Below are 19,930 nucleotides of genomic sequence, written 5' to 3'. Positions count from 1 at the left end.
TCCACAATGACCCTCCGAAGAGGAACCCACCCCGACCCACTCCCAATTACTCTACATTTCCCTTGACTAATGCACTTAATGTACATATCCCTGAACACTATGGGCAATTTAGCATGGCCAATTCACCTAACCTGCACATGTTTGGATTGTGAGAGGAATCCAGAGCACCCAGAGGAAACTCACACAGACACAAGGAGAATGTGCAAACTCCACACAGTCACCCAAGGCAGGAATCAAACCCGGTTCCCTGGCACCATGAGGCAGCAGTGCTAACCACTGAGCCACCGTGCTGCTCAAGTCTTCAGTACTTTTGCTGGAAAGTTGTCAGTCTGTAGTCTTTACAGTACTCAGTGCTTCCAACCATTTCTTGATATGGTGGAGTGAATCGCTTTGGCTAAAGACTGGCTTCTCTTATGCTGAGCAGTCATGAGGAGGCTGAGATAGATCATCCACATGGCACTTCTGGCTGAGGGGAGTATTGAAAATGCTTCAGCTTTTGCACTGATGTGATAGCCTGTTCGATCATTGAGGTTGGGGATATTTTTGGAGCCTCCTCCTTCAGTCAGGTGTTTAATTGTCCCACTACAATTCAATATTGGCTGTGGCAAGACTGTAGAACTTAAATCTAATCCCTTGATGGTGGGATTGCTTCACTCTGTGCTAGTGTTGATTGGCAGGCTATAGTTCTATTTGGTAGCTTCAACAAATAGACACCTCATATTTAGGTATGCCTGGTGCTGCTCCTGGCATATCTTCCTGCAGTCTCCGTTGAACCAGGTCGATTCCCTGGCTTAATGGTAATGGTAGAGTGGCAGGTTGTATTGGAGTATGATTCTGCTGTTGATTGGCCTCATGGCTGCTCAGTCTTGAATTACTAGATCTGTTCAAAATCTCTCCCATTTCACACGGTGATAAGGCAGGGTTAATGCAACACAATGTAGGGTATCCTCAGTGTAAGTATATTTTTTCCCTATACTTGGTTCCCTCACCACCTGCCAGAGATCCAGTCTAGCAGCAATATCTGAACAGCTTGATCAGTAGTGCTGCTGCTGAACCACTCTTGGTGGTAGACATTGAAATTCCCCCATCCACAGTACATTTTGTGTCCTTGTCACCCTCAGTCCTTCCTCCACTCATTGTTCAACATGGAGAAGCACACATTCATCAGCTGAGAGAGGACTACCATGGTAATCAGCTGCAAGATTCCTTTCACGTGTTTGATTTGTTGCTAAGAGAAACATCATTGGGTCCAGAGTCAATTTTGAGGACTCCCAGGGCAACTCCTTCCTGAGTGTATAAAACTGTGATGCCACTTCTGCTGGATCTGTCCTGTCAGTGGGATAGGACATATCCAAGAATTATGATGATGGTGTCTGGGATATTGTCTATTAGGTATAACTCCATGAGAATGAATATGTCAGGCTGAAGCTTGATATGTCTATGAGACAGCTCTCCCAATTTTAGCACTAATCCCTAGATGTTAGAAAGGAGGATATCGCAGGGGAGACAGGTTAGGGTTTGTTATTTCTAGTGTCTCCATTGATGCCTATTAGTCTGTCGGGTTTCATTTCTTTGTTTAGACTTTGTAGCAACTGATACAACTTAGTGGCTTGCGAGGCCATTTTCGAGAGTCAGACCTGGTAAGGATAGCAGATTTCCTTCCCTAAGGGATATGAATTATCCAGATGGGATTCCCCCACAGTCTGCAGTGCTTTAGTGGTCATCATTAGATTCTTAATTCCAGATACTTTTTAAATTCAAATTCCACCATCTACAACAGCACAATTTGAACCTAGACCTCAGAACATTGACTGAGTCTCTAGAATAATACTCAGAATAATACTCACCATTGTCTACTGACAATAAAAGGATGTGATATGATCCAATGTGAGTGAGTCCACATTTAGTATTATTACACATGACATGAAGGCGAGGAACTGTTTTCTGTTCAGGAAGCTCTGATAGTCTCAATACCATGTGAGTGTGATGAATTATCCTCAGCACCTCAGAGAAGCAGCTATTCCGTCATACTCCATTGAGCTCTGCCACTGCTGAGTGATGTATTAAATGGAATATACTATTTTATTCTACATAGCAATTTACTCTCCTCCCTACTCCAGTATTATAAAGATAGAAGGTGTATTGTTTTAAAACCTAGCAAAAGTAAAACTTCCTGCAATACTATTGAGATAATAATGTAATATATGACAGTTCACCTCCACCTCATCCAGGGAAATTAGGGATTGACAATGAATGCTGGCCCAGCAAGTGATGCCCACATTCCATGAATGGGAAAGAAGGATTCTTCTGAGACACAGTTCAATTCAGGATGAAGGCTTCAGCTGTGCTGTCAGCTGGCGGATGTGTGGCCTTTGAGGGTTAATCCATGCTGTCTACACCGTCGTTTGTTAAGTATATTTACTATTGTTCATGAATAAATTTTACTCTGTTCAGTCTTCCTGATTGTCTCCAAGATTTCATACAATGTGGTAGGCCAGCTCAGTGAGAAGTGGAAAGATTAGGAACTGGAAAAGCTAAGTAAAATTGACTAAAAGCTCCAAATTCTTACATAATGTTGAAGGAGTCTGCGCAGTCAGATAGCAAATTTCAAATGAGTTGAAACTACAACCCTTTCTGCTCTAAAGATCTCATAACACTGCTTCATACAACAGCAGGGGAGTTATCCTTGATGTCTGAGAATCCCTACAGTGTGGAAACAGGCCCTTTGGCCCAACAAGTCCACACTGTCCTTCCGAAGAGTAACCCACCCAGACCCATTCCCCTACCCTATTATCCTACATTTCTCCTGACTAATGCATCTAACCTCCACATCCCTGAACACTATGGTCAATTTAGCATGGCCAATTCACCTAACTTGCACATCTTTGGTTTGTGGGAGGAAACCGGAGCAGACATGGGGAAAATGTACAAACTCCACACAGACAGTCCCCCCTGTGGCTGGAATCGAACCCGGGTCCCTGGTGCTGTGAGGCAAAAGTGCGGACCATTGGGCCACTATGCCACCCCAATATAATATGGTTCCCACACAAAAACAGATTACCTGATCATTATCAAATTGTTATTTGTGGGAGCTTCCTGTGCATACTGGCTGCCATGTCCTCTACCCATGGCTACACTGAGAAATGTACATCACTAGGTTTAAAGTGTTTTTGCACACTGCAAGCAGGTGAAATTTGATCTATAAACACAACTCTCTCTCTTTCTCTCTTTGGGAAGCATTGTTTTGGTCTCCTTCCTATCGGAAAGATGTTGTGAAACTTGAAAGGGTTCAGAAAAGATTTACAAGGATGTTGCCAGGGTTGGAGGATTTGAGCTACAGGGAGAGGCTGAACAGGCTGGGGCTGTTTTCCCTGGAGCGTCGGAGGCTGAGGGGTGACCTTATAGAGGTTTACAAAATTATGAGGGGCATGGATAGGGTAAATGGGCAAAGTCTTTTCCCTGGGATCGGGGAGTCCAGAACTAGAGGGCATAGGTTTAGGGTGAGAGGGGAAAGATATAAAAGAGACCTAAGGGGCAACTTTTTCACGCAGAAGGAGGTACATGTATGAAAGGAGCTGCCAGAGGAAGTGGTGGAGGCTGGTACAATTGCAACATTTAAAATGCATTTGGATGGGTATATGAATAGGAAGGGTTTGAGGGATATAGGCCGGGTGTTGGCAGGTGGGACTAGATTGGGTTGGGATATCTGGTTGGCATGGACGGGTTGGACTGAAAGGTCTGTTTCCATGCTGTACATCTCTATGACTCTGTAAGAAAGCAGATGAAGAAAGTATCCCAGCCTATGGTGACATTGACATACATACTGTACACAGGAATCACTGAATGGTTCAACATGTCATGCTGACTCCATCTCCATACACAGGATAGCTGTCCTCCCAGACAGGAGAATACAAACATTCTCCATGGTATTAGTGAAACCCCCGTCACCTGAAGAGGATCTGTCTATAATTCACATCCCTAACTAAAGCAGGGTCCGATTTTACCCCATACCCACTCCCAACAGCTGGCTCACTTTACCAACACGCAAACACGTGGATTAGGGAGGTAAAACTTATCTTCATGTGACAAAGACAACAGAATAAAGACCACAATGTAATGTTTTAGACTTACAACTGTAAGGATGAGTGATCTCTGTTTAGTTTCAGATTCAGACTTCCAAAGCTGAATATGACAACTCTTATCAAGGCATCATGATCACAGCTATGTGCATTAAAAAAAGTATAACACATGACTAAATATAATCTTTATATTGGAATAAACGTTGTGACAATGCATTCAGGCTTGTAATTGTATAATCCTTATATTAACCTATCCTGTTTAAGGATTTGTAGAAATTAGAAAACTTTCGATCTTCTGATATCAAGGTAATATAAAGAATGCAAACTATTTCCAAGCATTCAACATACCAGAATCAAAACAGGAAAAAAACAAACTGGTTGCAAGAAGTGTCTGATTTAATGGGAACAAAGCAAGCATTAAGACATGAGATCAAGGTATCAATTATTGAGACCTGACTGCTTATGCTTCCTTTTTCCTTTTTATAAAGAAGTAAAAAATATTTGTTAGTAAAATGAAAATAATGAAGAGGATGACCCATTGATAACTGACAACTGAAGGAACCAGTCAGGAGAGAGTGGTATGTCCATCACCCTTAGAAGCCAATTCGAGCTTGATCATACATCCTGTAAACCATTCACTACATGAATCTATGAATTAGCGATAAATCCCGGCTAGCCTAGGCCAATCAGAAAGTCATTGATCATGTGATGGGATGTGCCTTAGAGGGAGTTAATAAGCATCAGCTTTTGGTGACCAAGGTGCACGAGATGTTTGATGCTGTCCTGCTTCCGAAGTGGAAATCCTTGAGACATTGGAGGGAGGGAGGGAGGTATGGAGAGAGAGAGAGAGAGAGAGAGAGAGACCGGGTGTCAACCTAGTCATAGAGATGTACAGCACGGAAACAGACCCTTTGGTCCAACCTGTCCATGCCGACCAGACATCCCAACCCAATCTAGTCCCACCTGCCAGCACCTGGCCCATATTCCTCCAAACCCTTCCTATTCATATACCCATCCAGATACCTTTTAAATGTTCCAATTTTACTAGCTTCCACCACTTCCTCTGGCAGCTCATTCCATACCCGTACCACCCTCTGTGTGAAAAGGTTGCCCCTTAGGTCTCTTTTATATCTTTCCCCTCTCATCCTAAACCTATGCCCTCTATTTCTGGACTCCCCCACCCCAGGAAAAAGACCTTGTCTATTTACCCTATCCATGCGCCTCATGATTTTATAAACCTCTATAAGGACACCCCTCAGCCTCCAACACTCCGGGAAAACAGCCCCAGCCTGTTCATCCTCTCCCTATAGCTCAAGCTCTCCAACCCTGGCAACATCCTTGTAATTCTTTTCTGAACCCTTTCAAGTTACACAACATCTTGTGACATGGGATAACTCATAACTGGCTTGATGAACATGGCTCTAAAATATATGACCTCTAATAACAAAAATGATCAGCCTTTATTGCAGGGCAGAACAACTGAAGGTTACAACTGTAAAAGGCAACAATTTAACAACAGCGGATGCCCAAACACAGATTGGAAAAGAATACTTGAGGATCGAAAATATGTTGGTGGTCATAATATCTGCGAAGTTTTGAAGTCAACAGAACCACATCGAGACCGAGATCCAATGGACAAAATCCCATTCTTTCACAAGACAGTGCTTATCTTCTCAAGGATGACAATATTATCTGTTAATACTGAAAAGAACATTGTGAACAACTTAATGAATCCATAGGATTAGCTGATACCCTCCAATATATCTCCTAGGGCCCTGTGATAAATTTGTAGCTGAGTCACCATCAATGAAAGAACTGCAACAAGCAATCAAACAGATGAGAAATAACAAAACCTCTGGTCCCAATGGTAATCCAGCTGAAAGCTTCAAAGTGGGGGAGTTTTGCTCACATCAAGACTGCATGCATTCATCCTATGGATTGGGGAAGAAAAAGGAATTCCCCTACCTCCAACCCAGAAAGGGACGATTGTAACTACAAAAAGAAAGAGAGAGGTTAAAGTGAGCATGGGCCTCTTTGAAAATGAATCTGGGAGATAGTTAGATCTGGGGAACAAGGAAATAACAAATGAGTGAAACAGATATTTTGCATCAGACTTTACAGTGGAAGATACTCCTATTAATACAAAAGAGGAGAGGAATTAAGTACCATCATCATCACTAGAGAGGAGAATTAGACAAACCAATAGAGTTGAAAGCAGGTAAGTCCCCTGCCCCTGATGACTTTAATCCTGGGATCCTAAAAGTAGTAGCTACAGAGAACGTGGATGCATTAGCTGTAATTTTCCAAAAATCCTTGAATTCTGTAGAAGTACCACAGGACTGGCAAACTGCCAATGTGATACCCCTATTCAAAAAGGAGGAAGGCATAAAGTGGATCATCATAGGGTAATGAGCCTAATGTCTATTGTTGGAACAACATTAGAATTAATTATTAAGCAAGTATAAGCAGCACATTTGGAAAATCGTAATCTGATCAAGCAGAATCAGCATGGCTTCATGAAAGGGAAATTGTATCTGACTAATTTATTACCTTTTTGGAAGGAAATCTCAACCAGAGCAGATAGAGGGGAACCTTTTAAGGGTGTTGTATTTAGACTCCCAGAAGGCATTCAATAAGGTACAATAAGGGAATAGGGATAACCCCGGGAATTACAGGCCTGTTAGTCTTACTTCTGTGGTAGGCAAAGTAATGGAAAGGGTACTGAGGGATAGGATTTATGAGTATCTGGAAAGACACTGCTTGATTAGGGACAGCCAGCACGGATTTGTGAAGGGTAGGTCTTGCCTTACAAGTCTTATTGAATTCTTCGAGGAGGTGACCAAGCATGTGGATGAGGGTAGAGCAGTGGATGTAGTGTACATGGATTTTAGTAAGGCATTTGATAAGGTTCCCCATGGTCGGCTTATGCGGAAAGTCAGGAGGCATGGGATAGAGGGAAATTTGGCCAATTGGATAGAAAACTGGCTAACCGGTCGAAGGCAGAGAGTGGTGGTAGATGGTAAATATTCAGCCTGGAGCCCAGTTACAAGTGGAGTTCCGCAGGGATCAGTTCTGGGTCCTCTGCTGTTTGTAATTTTTATTAATGACTTAGATGAGGGAGTCGAAGGGTGGGTCAGTAAATTTGCAGATGATACGAAGATAGGTGGAGTTGTGGACAGTGAGGAGGGCTGTTGTCGGCTGCAGAGGGACTTAGATATGATGCAGAGCTGGGCTGAGGAGTGACAGATGGAGTTCAACCCTGCCAAGTGTGAGGTTGTCCATTTTGGAAGAACAAATAAGAATGCGGAATACAGGGTTAATGGTAGGGTTCTAAGTCAGGTGGAGGAACAGAGGGATCTTGGGGTCTATGTACATAGATCTTTGAAGGTTGCCACTCAGGTGGATAGAGTTTGTAAGAAGGCCTATGGAGTATTATCGTTCATTAGCAGAGGGATTGAATTCAAGAGTCGTGAAGTGATGTTGCAGCTGTACAGGACTTTGGTTAGGCCACAGTTGGAGTACTGTGTGCAGTTCTGGTCGCCTCACTTTAGGAAAGATGTGGAAGCTTTGGAGAGGGTGCAGAGAAGATTTACCAGGATGTTGCCTGGAATGGAGAGGAAGTCGTACGAGGATAGGTTGAGAGTTCTCGGCCTTTTCTCGTTGGAACGGCGAAGGATGAGGGGTGACTTGATAGAGGTTTATAAGATGATCAGAGGAATAGATAGAGTAGACAGTCAGAAACTTTTTCCCCGGGTACAACAGAGTGTTACAAGGGGACATAAATTTAAGGTGAAGGGTGGAAGGTAGAGGGGAGATGTCAGGGGTGGGTTCTTTACCCAGAGAGTGGTGGGGGCATGGAATGCGCTGCCCATGGGAGTGGTAGAGTCGGAATCATTGGCGACCTTTAAGCGGCATTTGGATAGGTACATGGATGGGTACTTAATCTAGGTTAGAAGTTCGGCACAACATCGTCAAGGTCAAAAGGTCAAGTCATAAGGCTTAATACAGTTATGAAGGTATGGCATGGATGCAGAATTGGCTAATGGGCAGGAAAGAGTGAGTGGGATAAGGGGTTCTTTTTCAGGTTGGTGAGCTGTGACTAGAGCATTGCACAAGGCTCAGTGCTGGGATTCCAACTGTACAACCGTTTACAATATTTTTAATTATTTGCAGAAAGGAAACAAATGCATACAAGCCAAATTTGCAGATGACACAAAAATAGGAGGAAGACAGGTTGTGAGTGGGATACAATCAGTTTTCAGAGCAATACTGACAGGTTGGCAAAAAGTTGGCAAATGTGGTATAATGTGGGAAAATTTGAAATTATTTGAAGGGAGAACAAAAAACAGTAATATTTAAATGGAGGAAAACTGCATAAAGTTGCAAGAGACTTGCAGGTACTTGTACATGAAACAGAAAGCTAGCACACAGCTGTAGCAAGAAAGGCAAATGGATTGTCGGCCCTTATTTCAAGGGGCTTGGAGTAAAACAATAGGGAAGTCCTACTCTAATTGTCCAAGGTGCTGGTGAGACCATATCTTGAGTGCTGTGAGCAGTTTTGGTATTTTTATAAGGAAAGATTTAGTTCCTTGGAGGCAGTTCAGAGAAGTTTCAGTGGGATGATCCCTGGTATGGAGGGATTGTTTTATAAGCAAAGGCTAAACAGGTTGGATCTCTACTCATTGGAGTTTAGAAGAGTGAGAGGTGATCTCGTTGAAATCTATAGAATTCCTAAGGGACTTGACAGGGTAAATGCTGAGAGGATATTTCCCCTCATGGGAGAAGGCATCGTCTCAGAATAAAGAAGCACCAATTTAAAACAGATGAGGATGTTCTTCTCTCAGAGGGTATTAAATCTTTAGAACACTTTACAACAGAGAACTGTGGGAGCATGGTCCTTGTATATATTTAAGGCTGAGATCAATTCTTGATCAGTGGGTGTGTCAAAGGTTACGGGGAGAATCAGGAAAGTGGATGTCAGGAATGTCGGATTAGTTATGATTCTATTAATGGTACAGTAGGTTCAAGAAGCCAAACAGCCTGTTCCTGTTCCTTATGGTCTTATCTTCAAAACTATTGAACTACTTCCCTTGTGTCTACAGGAGGGAAAATTCTGACACACATCTTCCAGCTACTTTCCATGGCTGACAAAATCCTTTCAGAGAGACACTGACATTTCCTCCTATTGCTCCTCTATCTCCGTGTTAGTTTTTGTCTGGTTACATCTCAATGAAACTCCTTGGGATGTTTTACTACATTAAAGTGCTATATAAATACAAGAGTGTTTTCCTCTCACATTCCCTCTAATTCCTCCTAGAGGACAGACTGTGGACACTGACTGGCCTCTCGTGCTCGGTGTGAGTGGCTGTTCAGCATGTGGACAGCCACACAGTGAATATTGTGAGACAATGAAGACTGACACTTCCTACCCTCCCTGACTTCCCAGCTGGGCTCACTGATGAGGAACAGGATTCCTAGCTGATTCCCACCCCCTCCCCTTCACCCCATGGACCATAAAGCTAATTGAAGTACCTCCATTACTACCAAGGAATGGTTTCTCCCCCAGTGCTAAAGCCTTTCTAACCACTGAGTATCTGATTGTCTTCTAAGTCAGAGTGAGAGTCAGTGAGAGACTTGTCCCTGACCTTGCACTGAAAGGATGCTGAATTTCTACAGGAGCTTCTGTACGTACTTCTTTTGGTAATGTTTAGTGATCAGGCCAAGGTTAAATTGACCTTCTTGAAATGACTGAATTGAATTTGAGAGAGGTTTGAAACAGACATGCTTTGGAATGACAGCTCCCCCTTTGTGAGCACTGGAGGGGAAACAACACAGACAGCTCTCAGTGTAACGGAAGCAGTTGATCTGGTTCCAAGTCCATGTGGAGATTTTGGTGTCTGGTGAGACAGGAGGAGGTGAAACAATCCTAATAACATCACACTGGAAGGGTTTGTCTCCTGTTTGAGTCAAGTGATGTTCCGGCAGATCTGACAACTGTGTCAGGTATTAACACAGAACCCTCACCCACGAAGCTTCTCACAAGTGTGCGTTAATAAACCTGGGGATACACAAACTGTATGGAAGCCTTGACACGCTCCTCATACATGAATGGTTTCTCACCATTGTGAATTTGTTGATGCTTCAGTAGATTGGAGGAGTAGGTGAAAGCTTTGTTCCAAACTCTGCACCAGATAGTTCTGCTTCCACAATAGGTGGAGGATTGATGACCCTGAAATGTATTTGTCACACGTCTTGCATGAGAACAGATTCCCTATCTGTGTGAATGCGTTGGTGTTTTACAAGCGTCGAGGACTGTGTAAAGGCTCGGTCACAAACCTCACATTTAAAGGGTTTCTCTCCTGTGTGAATTCTCTGGTGTCTCAGGAGATCGGAGAACTGGATGAAAGCTATTTCACAAAATTCACATCGGAAGGGTTTCTCTCCAGTGTGAATCATCTGGTGTATCAGGAGGCTCGAAGATCTCACAAAAGCTTTACCACAAGCCTCACACTTGAAAGGTTTCTCCCCTGTGTGGATCTTCTGATGGACCATGAGGCTTCCTAACTGTGAAAAGGATTTGTCACATACCTCACACTTGAATGGCTTCTCTCCTGTGTGAATGCGTTGATGTGCGTGGAGGGTGGATGACTGTGCAAATGATTTGTCACACACCTCGCATGTAAATGGTTTCTCCCCAGTGTGAACACGTTGGTGTCCGAGGAGAGATGATGACCTCGAGAATGACTTATCACACACCTCACACTTGAATGGTTTCTCCCCTGTGTGAATACGTTGATGTTCACGGAGGGTTGTTGAATGTGAGAATGATTTGCTGCAGACCTCACACATGAACGGTTTCTCCCCCGTGTGAATGCTACGATGTGAGCGAAGGGTTGATAATTGTGTAAAGGATTGGTCACACACTTCGCACGTGAACGGTTTCTCCCCAGTGTGAACACGTTGGTGTACACGGAGGGAAGAGGAGTCCGAGAATGATTTGCTGCACACTTCACATGTTAATAATTTCTCTCCCGTATGCATCCGTCTGTGTCTTTGGAGGTTCCATGATGTTGAGAAAGACTTTTCACAGAACTCGCACCTAAAGAGCTTCTCATTTCCATGAATGTGCTGGTCATTCGCTGATGATTGTATGCAAACCTGGTCAGGCACCTCGCACTTGAGGTCTTCCATGTCGTTGTGCAGTTGTTCCTTTGTTGATTGTCAGGATCTGTCTGTGGTGTCTATTCTCTCTGTATTCTCTTGGGTGGTGTGGTGCAATCCTTCTGTAAAATAGGAAAACGAAACAAAATTTCCTTTAACTTCCTCTCCTCCTTTGCAGACGGGGCTGATTTCTCAGTTAGACACTTTTCAACAGTGGAGAAATTGAGGACTGCAGATACTGGAGATCAGAGTCAAAAGGTGTAGTGCTGGAAAAGCACAGCCAGTCAGGCAGCATCCGAGGAGCAGCAGAGTTGATGTTTGGAGCATAAGCTCTTCATCAGGAAGAAGAGCTGATGAAGAGTTTATGCTCGAAACATCGATTCATCTGCTCCTCGGATGCTGCCTGACCGGCTGTGCTTTTCCAGCACTTTTCAACAGTGAGTATGTGTGTGTGTTGCATCAGATACAACTCCTCTTTTTCCTCACTCGATGATCACACACCCTCTGTTTCCAGCAGGGATAGTGGCTACTTTCTTTACTTTGCCCACATTCTCCATCTTCCCAGGTGTCATGACGAAAATGGAAAATTCAGTCAGGCAGAAGGTAAAGATATCAATTCACTATAAGTTTGTTTCATGCTAGTAAAAGTCAGTTTTACTGTTAGAGTAGGTGTTTAAATCAAATACTTCAGGAGAGATTTTGAAATTTTCCACTTGTTTTATTAAATTCTTTGAAGAAAACACACTGTGCAGGAAGTGTTAGCAATTGAGGAAATATTGCTAATTGAACTGCTTTCATTTATTCTGGGAAATTAAGATACACTGCACTCAGACTTCACATCCCAATTTCAACTATCAGCTGCAGTACTGGGCAAAAGTATCAAATCCAAGCCAATGTTTTTGGGAAAAGCCAAGGACTTCAGGTAAAATCCTGAAATAAGGCATCCCCAGGTATGGCAGCTGAATTATTACAAAGATCACAGAGATGGAGAAGGGCAAAGTCATGAGGAATCTGAAAACAAAGGAAAGAATTTTAAAACTGTGGTGTTGCTTCATCAGCAAACACAGGAGTAATTGGATACCGGATTGTGGTGTCAGTTAGGACCTGGGCAGCAGAGTTTTGGAGAAGCACAGGTTTACAAGCGTGATACAAGAGCATCCTGGAGAGCACTGGAATAGTCAAGACTTGACCTAGAAAGGAATGGGTGGTGATTTCAGCAGCGTATGATCTGTGGTAGGGCATCACTGGTCTCTCCTATGAGTGCATCTTGTTTCCTGTGGACAGTGTCCCTGTTCCAGACCAATCTCAGGAAATGACAGTGAAAGCCAGAAACAGTAATGCAAAACCTTTGATAGAATCAGAAACAATCATAGAATAGTCAGGCACAAAAGGTGTGAATGCAATGCTTTGTTTGAGAAAGACAGGCAAAATAAACTGAAAACTAACCGTTCACAGTTCACGGGATAATAATCAGCTCCCAAAACACACGCAGAACTCAACTAAAGGAAATCAATAAGAATCCTCAGCCACTTTGCACCTCCAGATAATTACACCTCACTTTCTCACATTCCGGAATGAGCCATCAACAACACAGCCTGGAAATCAGAGGGAAATGCTTCCAATAAACACACTCAATATCCAACACACAGCTCCAGTCACACAGTTCAGCACAAAGCACCGAGTAAACAGCTCTCTCAGCTGGATCTTCTCAAACAGCATAAGGGATATTTCCACCCCTGACTGCCCACAGGATAGTCAGACTGCCTGAAGATTGGTGTGGATATTATGGGATACAATTTGTATAAAAGCTGCTCCTTCACTCACCATCTCCTCACTTGGTTTTCTGTCCCTATAGGAAGTGAACCAGCTCTGGAAGAGGAAGAGGAGACAATGGGCAGAGTGGGTGGGCTCTCTGATTGACGTCTCTCACAGTCAATCCAAATATTTCTGGAGCAACATGAGTTTCCTGAAACTTGGGAAACTGACCGGGGAAATGGAGGTGACTTTGAGCAGCAAATCAGGTGGGGATTTAAACTTGTCATTGTCCCATCTGAATAAAACCTCACTTAATGCTGCTGCTGTCACAGTTCCCCTGGTAAATGTTTACAGAGATTTCGAGTGTGGGAATAGCATTCTTCATCCGAGGCGGCTTTCAGACTGACAACATCAGTGTGGGATGTGTATCCTCGGATGCGTTTGATAGCAGCTGAGAAGAGGAGACACAAAGGATCCAAGGTCGTGATGACGTGTAGTGATGGGATCAACAAATGAATAGGCGAGTATGTCGCAGGATAAAGTGTATTGCTTCATAAGAAATGGCGAATAATCAGAATATCTTTTAACCCAAAGTGTTCTCTGTATCCCTGATTAGTTTTGGAATAAATATTTATGATGATTGTTACTATGTCAGTCAGCTGGATGTGATTGGGGCTGTTAATCTGGTCCAATGAGGGATCTCTAGCTGACAGATTTAAAAAAAGGGAGGAACTCTCCATGTGTAAATAAAGGATGATTTGGTGAAGGGGTACTGGCCTCTGTGGAGTTATTTCACACAGCACTTGCCTCCTGAAAAAAAGTTTTAAAAAGGGGAGGACTTGATGATGGGATACTGGTCTTGCTGGAGTTAAAATTGGCTTTGTAATGTTACTGGTGGTGATTTTACATAAACCTGGACCTCTGATTATTTAAGCCAGACGTGAGAAAAAAAAAGAAAAAAAGGAGAGTTAAAACTACCGCTGTTAGGCGGTAGTGTGTGGGGTGAAAAAAACCCAGGAGGGTCACACATCCTGTTCACTGTCTAAAAAAATAAGCAGGAGTGTCAAACATCCTGCTCACTCAAGAAAATAACGGGAGTTAAGCACTACTGCTTTTAGGTGATAGAGTGGGGGGTAAAAAAAAGAAAAAAGGGGGAGTGTCAGAGATACTGAAACTCTGGTAGCTGATTCTAAATGAAACAGTACTAAAATCAAGAATGGCTCACTATCAGGTGGCATGATGGCTCAGTGGTTAGCACTATGGCCTCACAGCAACAGGGACCTGAGTTCGATTCCAGCCTTGGGTGACTATCTGTGTGGAGTTTCCATGTTTTCCTGGTATCTTCGTGCGTTTTCTCCCACAGTCCAAAGATGTGTTGGGCCGAAGGGCCTGTTTTCACACTATAGGGAATCTAATCTTCACTGGTAAATGAGGCGTGACTTGGTGATGGATACCAGCCTCTATGGAGTCATTTTAATGTTGACTACATTTTATTCTGGATCGTACTGGAAGGTGAAAAGAAATCACAGACTTGACTAAAGTCCATCAGCTCAGAGAAAACAATCAGCCTGAAGGGGAAGGGAAAGTATTTGTGAGAGAATCAGGAGGAAAAAAAAGACATGATAGGAAATTCAGGAGATGACACAATTTATGTTGATATATGAGGGTCTGTGACTGACAATGGGTGATCTAGCTGATTTAGACAGATCTTCAATAGACAACCTCATAACTTGAGAATATTTCATTCACTCATGTGATATGGATGTCACTGGCTGGGACACATTTATTGCCCATCCCTAGTTACTGTTGAAGAGATGGCAGTGAGCTGCCTTCTTCAAGTGCGACTAGACCATCAAAGACTACTAAACTTTATCCTTTGATTTCAAATTATTTCAGAATTGATTAACAACAGACTCACCATTTCAGGAACTCCAAAGGTGACAATGTTACTGGATTCTGATAAATTAAACTAATAGCAACAAAAATAATTCTCCAAACTGAAAATAACAGATTCTGAATAGGACACAATAGTTCTCCATGAACTGTGTAAGAGTGTGTGTATCCTCCACAACTCCGAGATGTAAAATCCAGGTTTGTGGTGCACTCCTTCCTGCTATGCTCTGTACCTGGAGTCCAAACCAACCAGGGATTCAGCTCCAAGCCCACAGCTCAACACCCCCCCCCCCCCCTCCCCCACCAATGTTGCTGCTGAAATTACTGCGAAAGTCAAAAGGTCACATTTACCATAAAACCTCATCAACAAATTGTTGGTTTCTATTGAGCCACTAACATGGGGATGTAATTTATCTGGTGGAACAACAATGGCCGTTGGACACTGACTATGTCTCTATAAAAGCTGTGTCCACAACTTCCACATCACAGTGACCACTGGAGTGGGTTTTACACAAAATAATCCAACATTTCAACTCCTTCCTCACAAAATGTTCCTGTCTTTAGTGTTAAAACGTTTCATAACTATCTTTAATAGAAGAATAGTAGTCAACATTTCTCAGATCTGCCCCAAAATCTTGTGAAAACCCAACATCTCCAGAAATATCTCGGACATTGCAGCATAAACTCACATTCGGTGAAAGAATGTTGGAGAGATTTTCTCTGGGACTGCCTTCCTGTGTTTAATGGAGGATATGACAGGCCATCTCCTCAAACAAGACAGAATTGCAGCCCCAAACCCAGAAAACTCCCCCTTCATTGAGGTTGTTTAAAATCCCCACAGGGACTCAGCTCAATTCATCCAAACCGCTCACAATCCCGCTCCGAACTACATTATGGAAACGGGGCGCCAGGCCGTGATGCCTGATGGGAGTTGTAGTTCTGAGCCGAGTAACAATAGCGGGTTCCTTGTGTTCGGAAGTTCGAGTCTGCGGGCCCGAGTGGCTGTCCGTGGGCGGAGCTGCAATTGAAGGTGCGTCACTTTAAGTGGCAGCCCTTTGTGAGGGGATTCGAATCTCCCCGGCCTCATGACAAGTTCCTAATTGTGACATCAGGGTCTGGTCGGGTCTTCGCCTCCTGGGTTGTGTCCATTCTTAGAGAGTTTTAGGGGCTCAAGGAGAAACCCGTGACGAAGACAGAGAGAGGGTGGGAAAACAAGGAGGAGAATTTCCAAGACACACCGTCCTTGGCAGGGAAGGGCAGAACAGAGATTTATAGTCAATCTGTTAATCGTTGATTATGCGTGCGGTATGTGGTAAGAGCGGGAGAATCTACTGATCGGTCGTGCTTCATGCAAAGTGGTGTCATTCAAGCTGTATCCTCTGGTGACCAGTTCCAGGGAGCTTTACCGTAAAAGTGGACATCAGTATGTACTGTGACTTAAAAGTGTGAGGTGAAGCACTTTGTTAGAAGGAATAAGAACAGGCAGTACTTAATCAATAGCAAAACCCTAGGAAGCTCGGAGGAGCGGAGGGATGGTAGGGTGGACCAGCCGCTATCTCTGGACGAGCTGACCAAGGCCCTCGAGTCCTTCGAAAAGAATAAAACCCCCAGAAGCGACGGCTTACCGGTCGAGCTCTATTCCGCTCTGTGGGACTTGATTGGCCAGGACCTGCTGGAGGTGTATGTCAGTATGCTTCGGGCAGGTACCATGAGTGAATCCATGAGGAAAGGCATCATCACCCTCATCTACAAGCGGAAGGGGCAGAGGGAGGAACTCAAAAATTGGAGACCAATCTCACTGTTGAATGCAGATTACAAAATTCTGTCAAAGGTAATCGCCAACCGGGTCAGGTCTGCTCTAGGGTCGGTGATTCACCCTGACCAAACCTGTGCTGTGCCGGGCAGGAAGATCGCTAAGAGTCTCGCACTCCTCAGGGATACGATCGCCTACGTGCAGGACAGAGGGTTGGACACCTGCCTGATCAGCCTGGACCAGGAGAAAGCCTTTGACAGGATATCACACAGGTATATGAGAGATGTTCTCTCCAAAATGGGCTTTGGGGAGGGAATCTGCAATTGGATCAGACTGCTCTACACCAACATTGTCAGTGCAGTTTCAATCAACGGGTGGGAATCAGATAGCTTCCCAGTCAGATCTGGAGTCAGGCAGGGCTGCCCCCTCTCTCCTGCCTTGTTTGTGTGCTGCATAGAGCCATTTGCCGAGTCCATCAGGAAGGATGCGAGCCTGAGAGGGGTGACTATTCCTGGCAGCGGGGGCCTGCAGGTTAAGGCCTTCCTGTACATGGATGACGTCGCCGTTTTCTGCTCGGATCCGCTGTCCGTGCACAGACTCATGTGCATTTGTGACCAGTTCGAACGGGCCTCGGGGGCAAGGTAAACCGAGGCAAGAGCGAGGCCATGCTCTTCGGGAACTGGGCCGACCAATCCTCGATCCCCTTCACCGTCAGGACCGACCACCTGAAGGTGCTGGGTATTTGGTTCGGAGGGGCTGGGGTGTGCGCCAAGTCTTGGGAGGAGCGTATCAGCAAAGTGAGGCAGAAACTGGGCAGATGGAAGCTACGGTCGCTCTCCATCGCGGGAAAAAACCTGCTCATCAGGTGTGAGGCACTGTCATTGCTGTTATACGTTGCACAGGTCTGGCCTATTCCCAGAACCTGTGCCGCTGCAGTCACCCGGGCCATCTTCCAGTTTATATGGAGGTCAAAGATGGACCGGGTCCGAAGGGACTCACTGTATAAAGATCTGGGCAACGGGGGAAAAAATACACCCAATGCCACCCTCACCCTGATGGCCACCTTTGTGTGTGGCTGCATCAAGCTGTGCGTGGATCCCCGGTACGCAAACACCAAGTGTCACCAAGTACTGAGGTTCTACTTGTCCCCGGTGTTGCGAAGGATGGGCCTGGCCTCGCTGCCGCGGAACGCTCCGAGTAGTTGGACCGTTCCGTATCACCTGTCCTTCGTGGAGAAATTTATCAAGAAAAACACCAGTCCATTAGGAAGTGGTCAGCACGTAGTGTCCTTGAGACCCTTCGGGAAAAGGAGAGGGCGGATCCTATCGGGCGGTTCCCTGAGCAGACTGTCAAAGCCATTTGGCAGAATGCCTCATCGCCAGAACTTTCCAACAAGCACCAAGACATGGCTTGGCTGGTGGTGAGAAGGGCTCTGCCTGTGAGATCCTTTATGCACGCCCAGACTCTCAGCCGCACCGCACGCTGCCCTCGAAGCGGCTGCGGGGGGGACGAGACTGTCACACACCTCCTTCTGGAATGTGCCTATGCAGAGGAAGTCTGGAGAGGAATGCAGTGGTGTTTGTCGAGGTTCGTCCCGAGCAGCGCCGTGACGCGGGACTCCGTGCTCTACGGCCTGTTCACCGGGACGCACACCGAGACGAACATCAACTGTGCCTGGAGGATCATCAACTCGGTGAAGGACGCTCTCTGGGTGGTCCGAAACCTGCTGATCTTCCAGCTGAAGGAGTTGACCCCGACTGAGTGTTGCAGACTGGCACATTCCATGGTCCAGGACTACGTGTTGAGGGATGCGCTGAAGCTTGGGGCAGCTGCCGCCAAGGCGCGGTGGGGAAAGACCACTGTGTAAAGTCTGCCTGCCTAACGAAGAACAGGGGGCCCATGCAGTCATTTGGGCTCTGCTGACGCCTCAGCTAATTATATGGGCATATGATGGAAAAATGTACAGACCTGTATAAAAATGATAAGTTTTGAACTCTGTATGTACATGATTACATATGTATGGCATGACCATCTGAACAGACCATCAAATTATTTCATGAATAAAGTATATTTTTGAAATAAAAAAAAAGGAGGGTTGGTAGGGTGCTTGCCCACAGAACCCTTAAGTGTTCGTACACGTTCATATGTTAGTTAAGAATGCATGTGGAATGCTTGCCTTTATCAGTCGTGGTTTACATTAGATTAGCAGAGATCATCGAATTGTACAGAACTTTCAGATACAATACTGTAAGCAGTCCTGGTCACCACACTATCAGAAGGGTGTGATTGCATAGAAGGGATTCACAGGCATGTTGTTTTGGTCTGGAGCATTACAACCATGAAGAGAGGCTGGATAAACTTGGGTTATTATCTTCGGAGCAGGGAAGGTTGAGGGTGATGATAGAGGTCAATAGGATTATGAGGGACATGAATAGGGGTATTTGGTTCTTGGGGGCTGGGGGGTGCGCCAAGTCTTGGGAGGAGCGTATTAGCAAAGTGAGGCAGAAACTGGGCAGATGGAAGCTACGGTCGCTCTCCATCGCAGAAAAAAACCTGGTCATCAGGTGTAAGGCACTGTCATTGCTATTATACATGGCACAGGTCTGGCCTATTCCTAGAACCTGTGCCGCTGCAGTCACCTGGACCATCTTCCAGTTTATATGGAGGTCAAAGATGGACCGGGTCTGAAGAGACTCGCTATACAAGGATGGGCAACGGGGGAAAAAATACACCCAATGCCACCCTCACCCTGATGGCCACATTTGTGTGTGGCTGCATCAAGCTATGCATGGATCCCCGGTACGCAAACACAAAGTGTCACTATGTACTGAGGTTCTACCTGTCCCCGGTGTTGCGAAGGATGGGTCTGGCCTCGCTGCCGCGGAACGCTCCGAGTAGTTGGACCATTCCGTATCACCTGTCCTTCGTGGAGAAGTTTATGAAGAAAAACATCTTTGACCACCAATCCATCAGGAAGTGGTCAGCATGTAGTGTCCTTGAGACCCTTCGGGAAAAGGAGAGGGCGGATCCTGTCGAGCGGTTCCCTGAGCAGACTGTCAAAGCCATTTGGCAGAATGCCTCATCGCCAGAACTTTCCAACAAGCACCAAGACATGGCTTGGCTGGTGGTGAGAAGGGCTTTGCCTGTGAGATCCTTTTTCACGCCCGGACTCTCAGCCGCACCGCACGTTGCCCTCGAAGCGGCTGCGGGGGGGGGACGAGACTGTCACACACCTCCTTCTGGAATGTGCCTACGCAGAAGAAGTCTGGAGAGGAATGCTGTGGTGTTT

General features: G+C 45.1%; 1 protein-coding gene across 1 annotated transcript in view; it reads right to left on the bottom strand.

The window, feature by feature from the left end:
* Nucleotides 1-19,930, bottom strand: part of LOC122541202 (uncharacterized) — a 35,499-nt gene that overhangs the window by 8,814 nt on the left and 6,755 nt on the right. The window contains 2 exon segments of the mRNA XM_087978804.1: nt 10,184-10,218; nt 10,380-11,362. Coding sequence (XP_087834930.1) covers nt 10,184-10,218; nt 10,380-11,270 — 926 coding nt within the window. The 5' untranslated portion in view covers nt 11,271-11,362.

Source organism: Chiloscyllium plagiosum, unplaced genomic scaffold, assembly GCF_037043375.1.
Source record: "Chiloscyllium plagiosum isolate Xiang-an unplaced genomic scaffold, Cpla_swu_hap1 HiC_scaffold_35, whole genome shotgun sequence".
Lineage (NCBI taxonomy): Eukaryota > Metazoa > Chordata > Chondrichthyes > Orectolobiformes > Hemiscylliidae > Chiloscyllium > Chiloscyllium plagiosum.
Note: the sequence above shows the minus strand (reverse complement) of the source record. Positions and strands in the feature narration are given on the sequence as shown.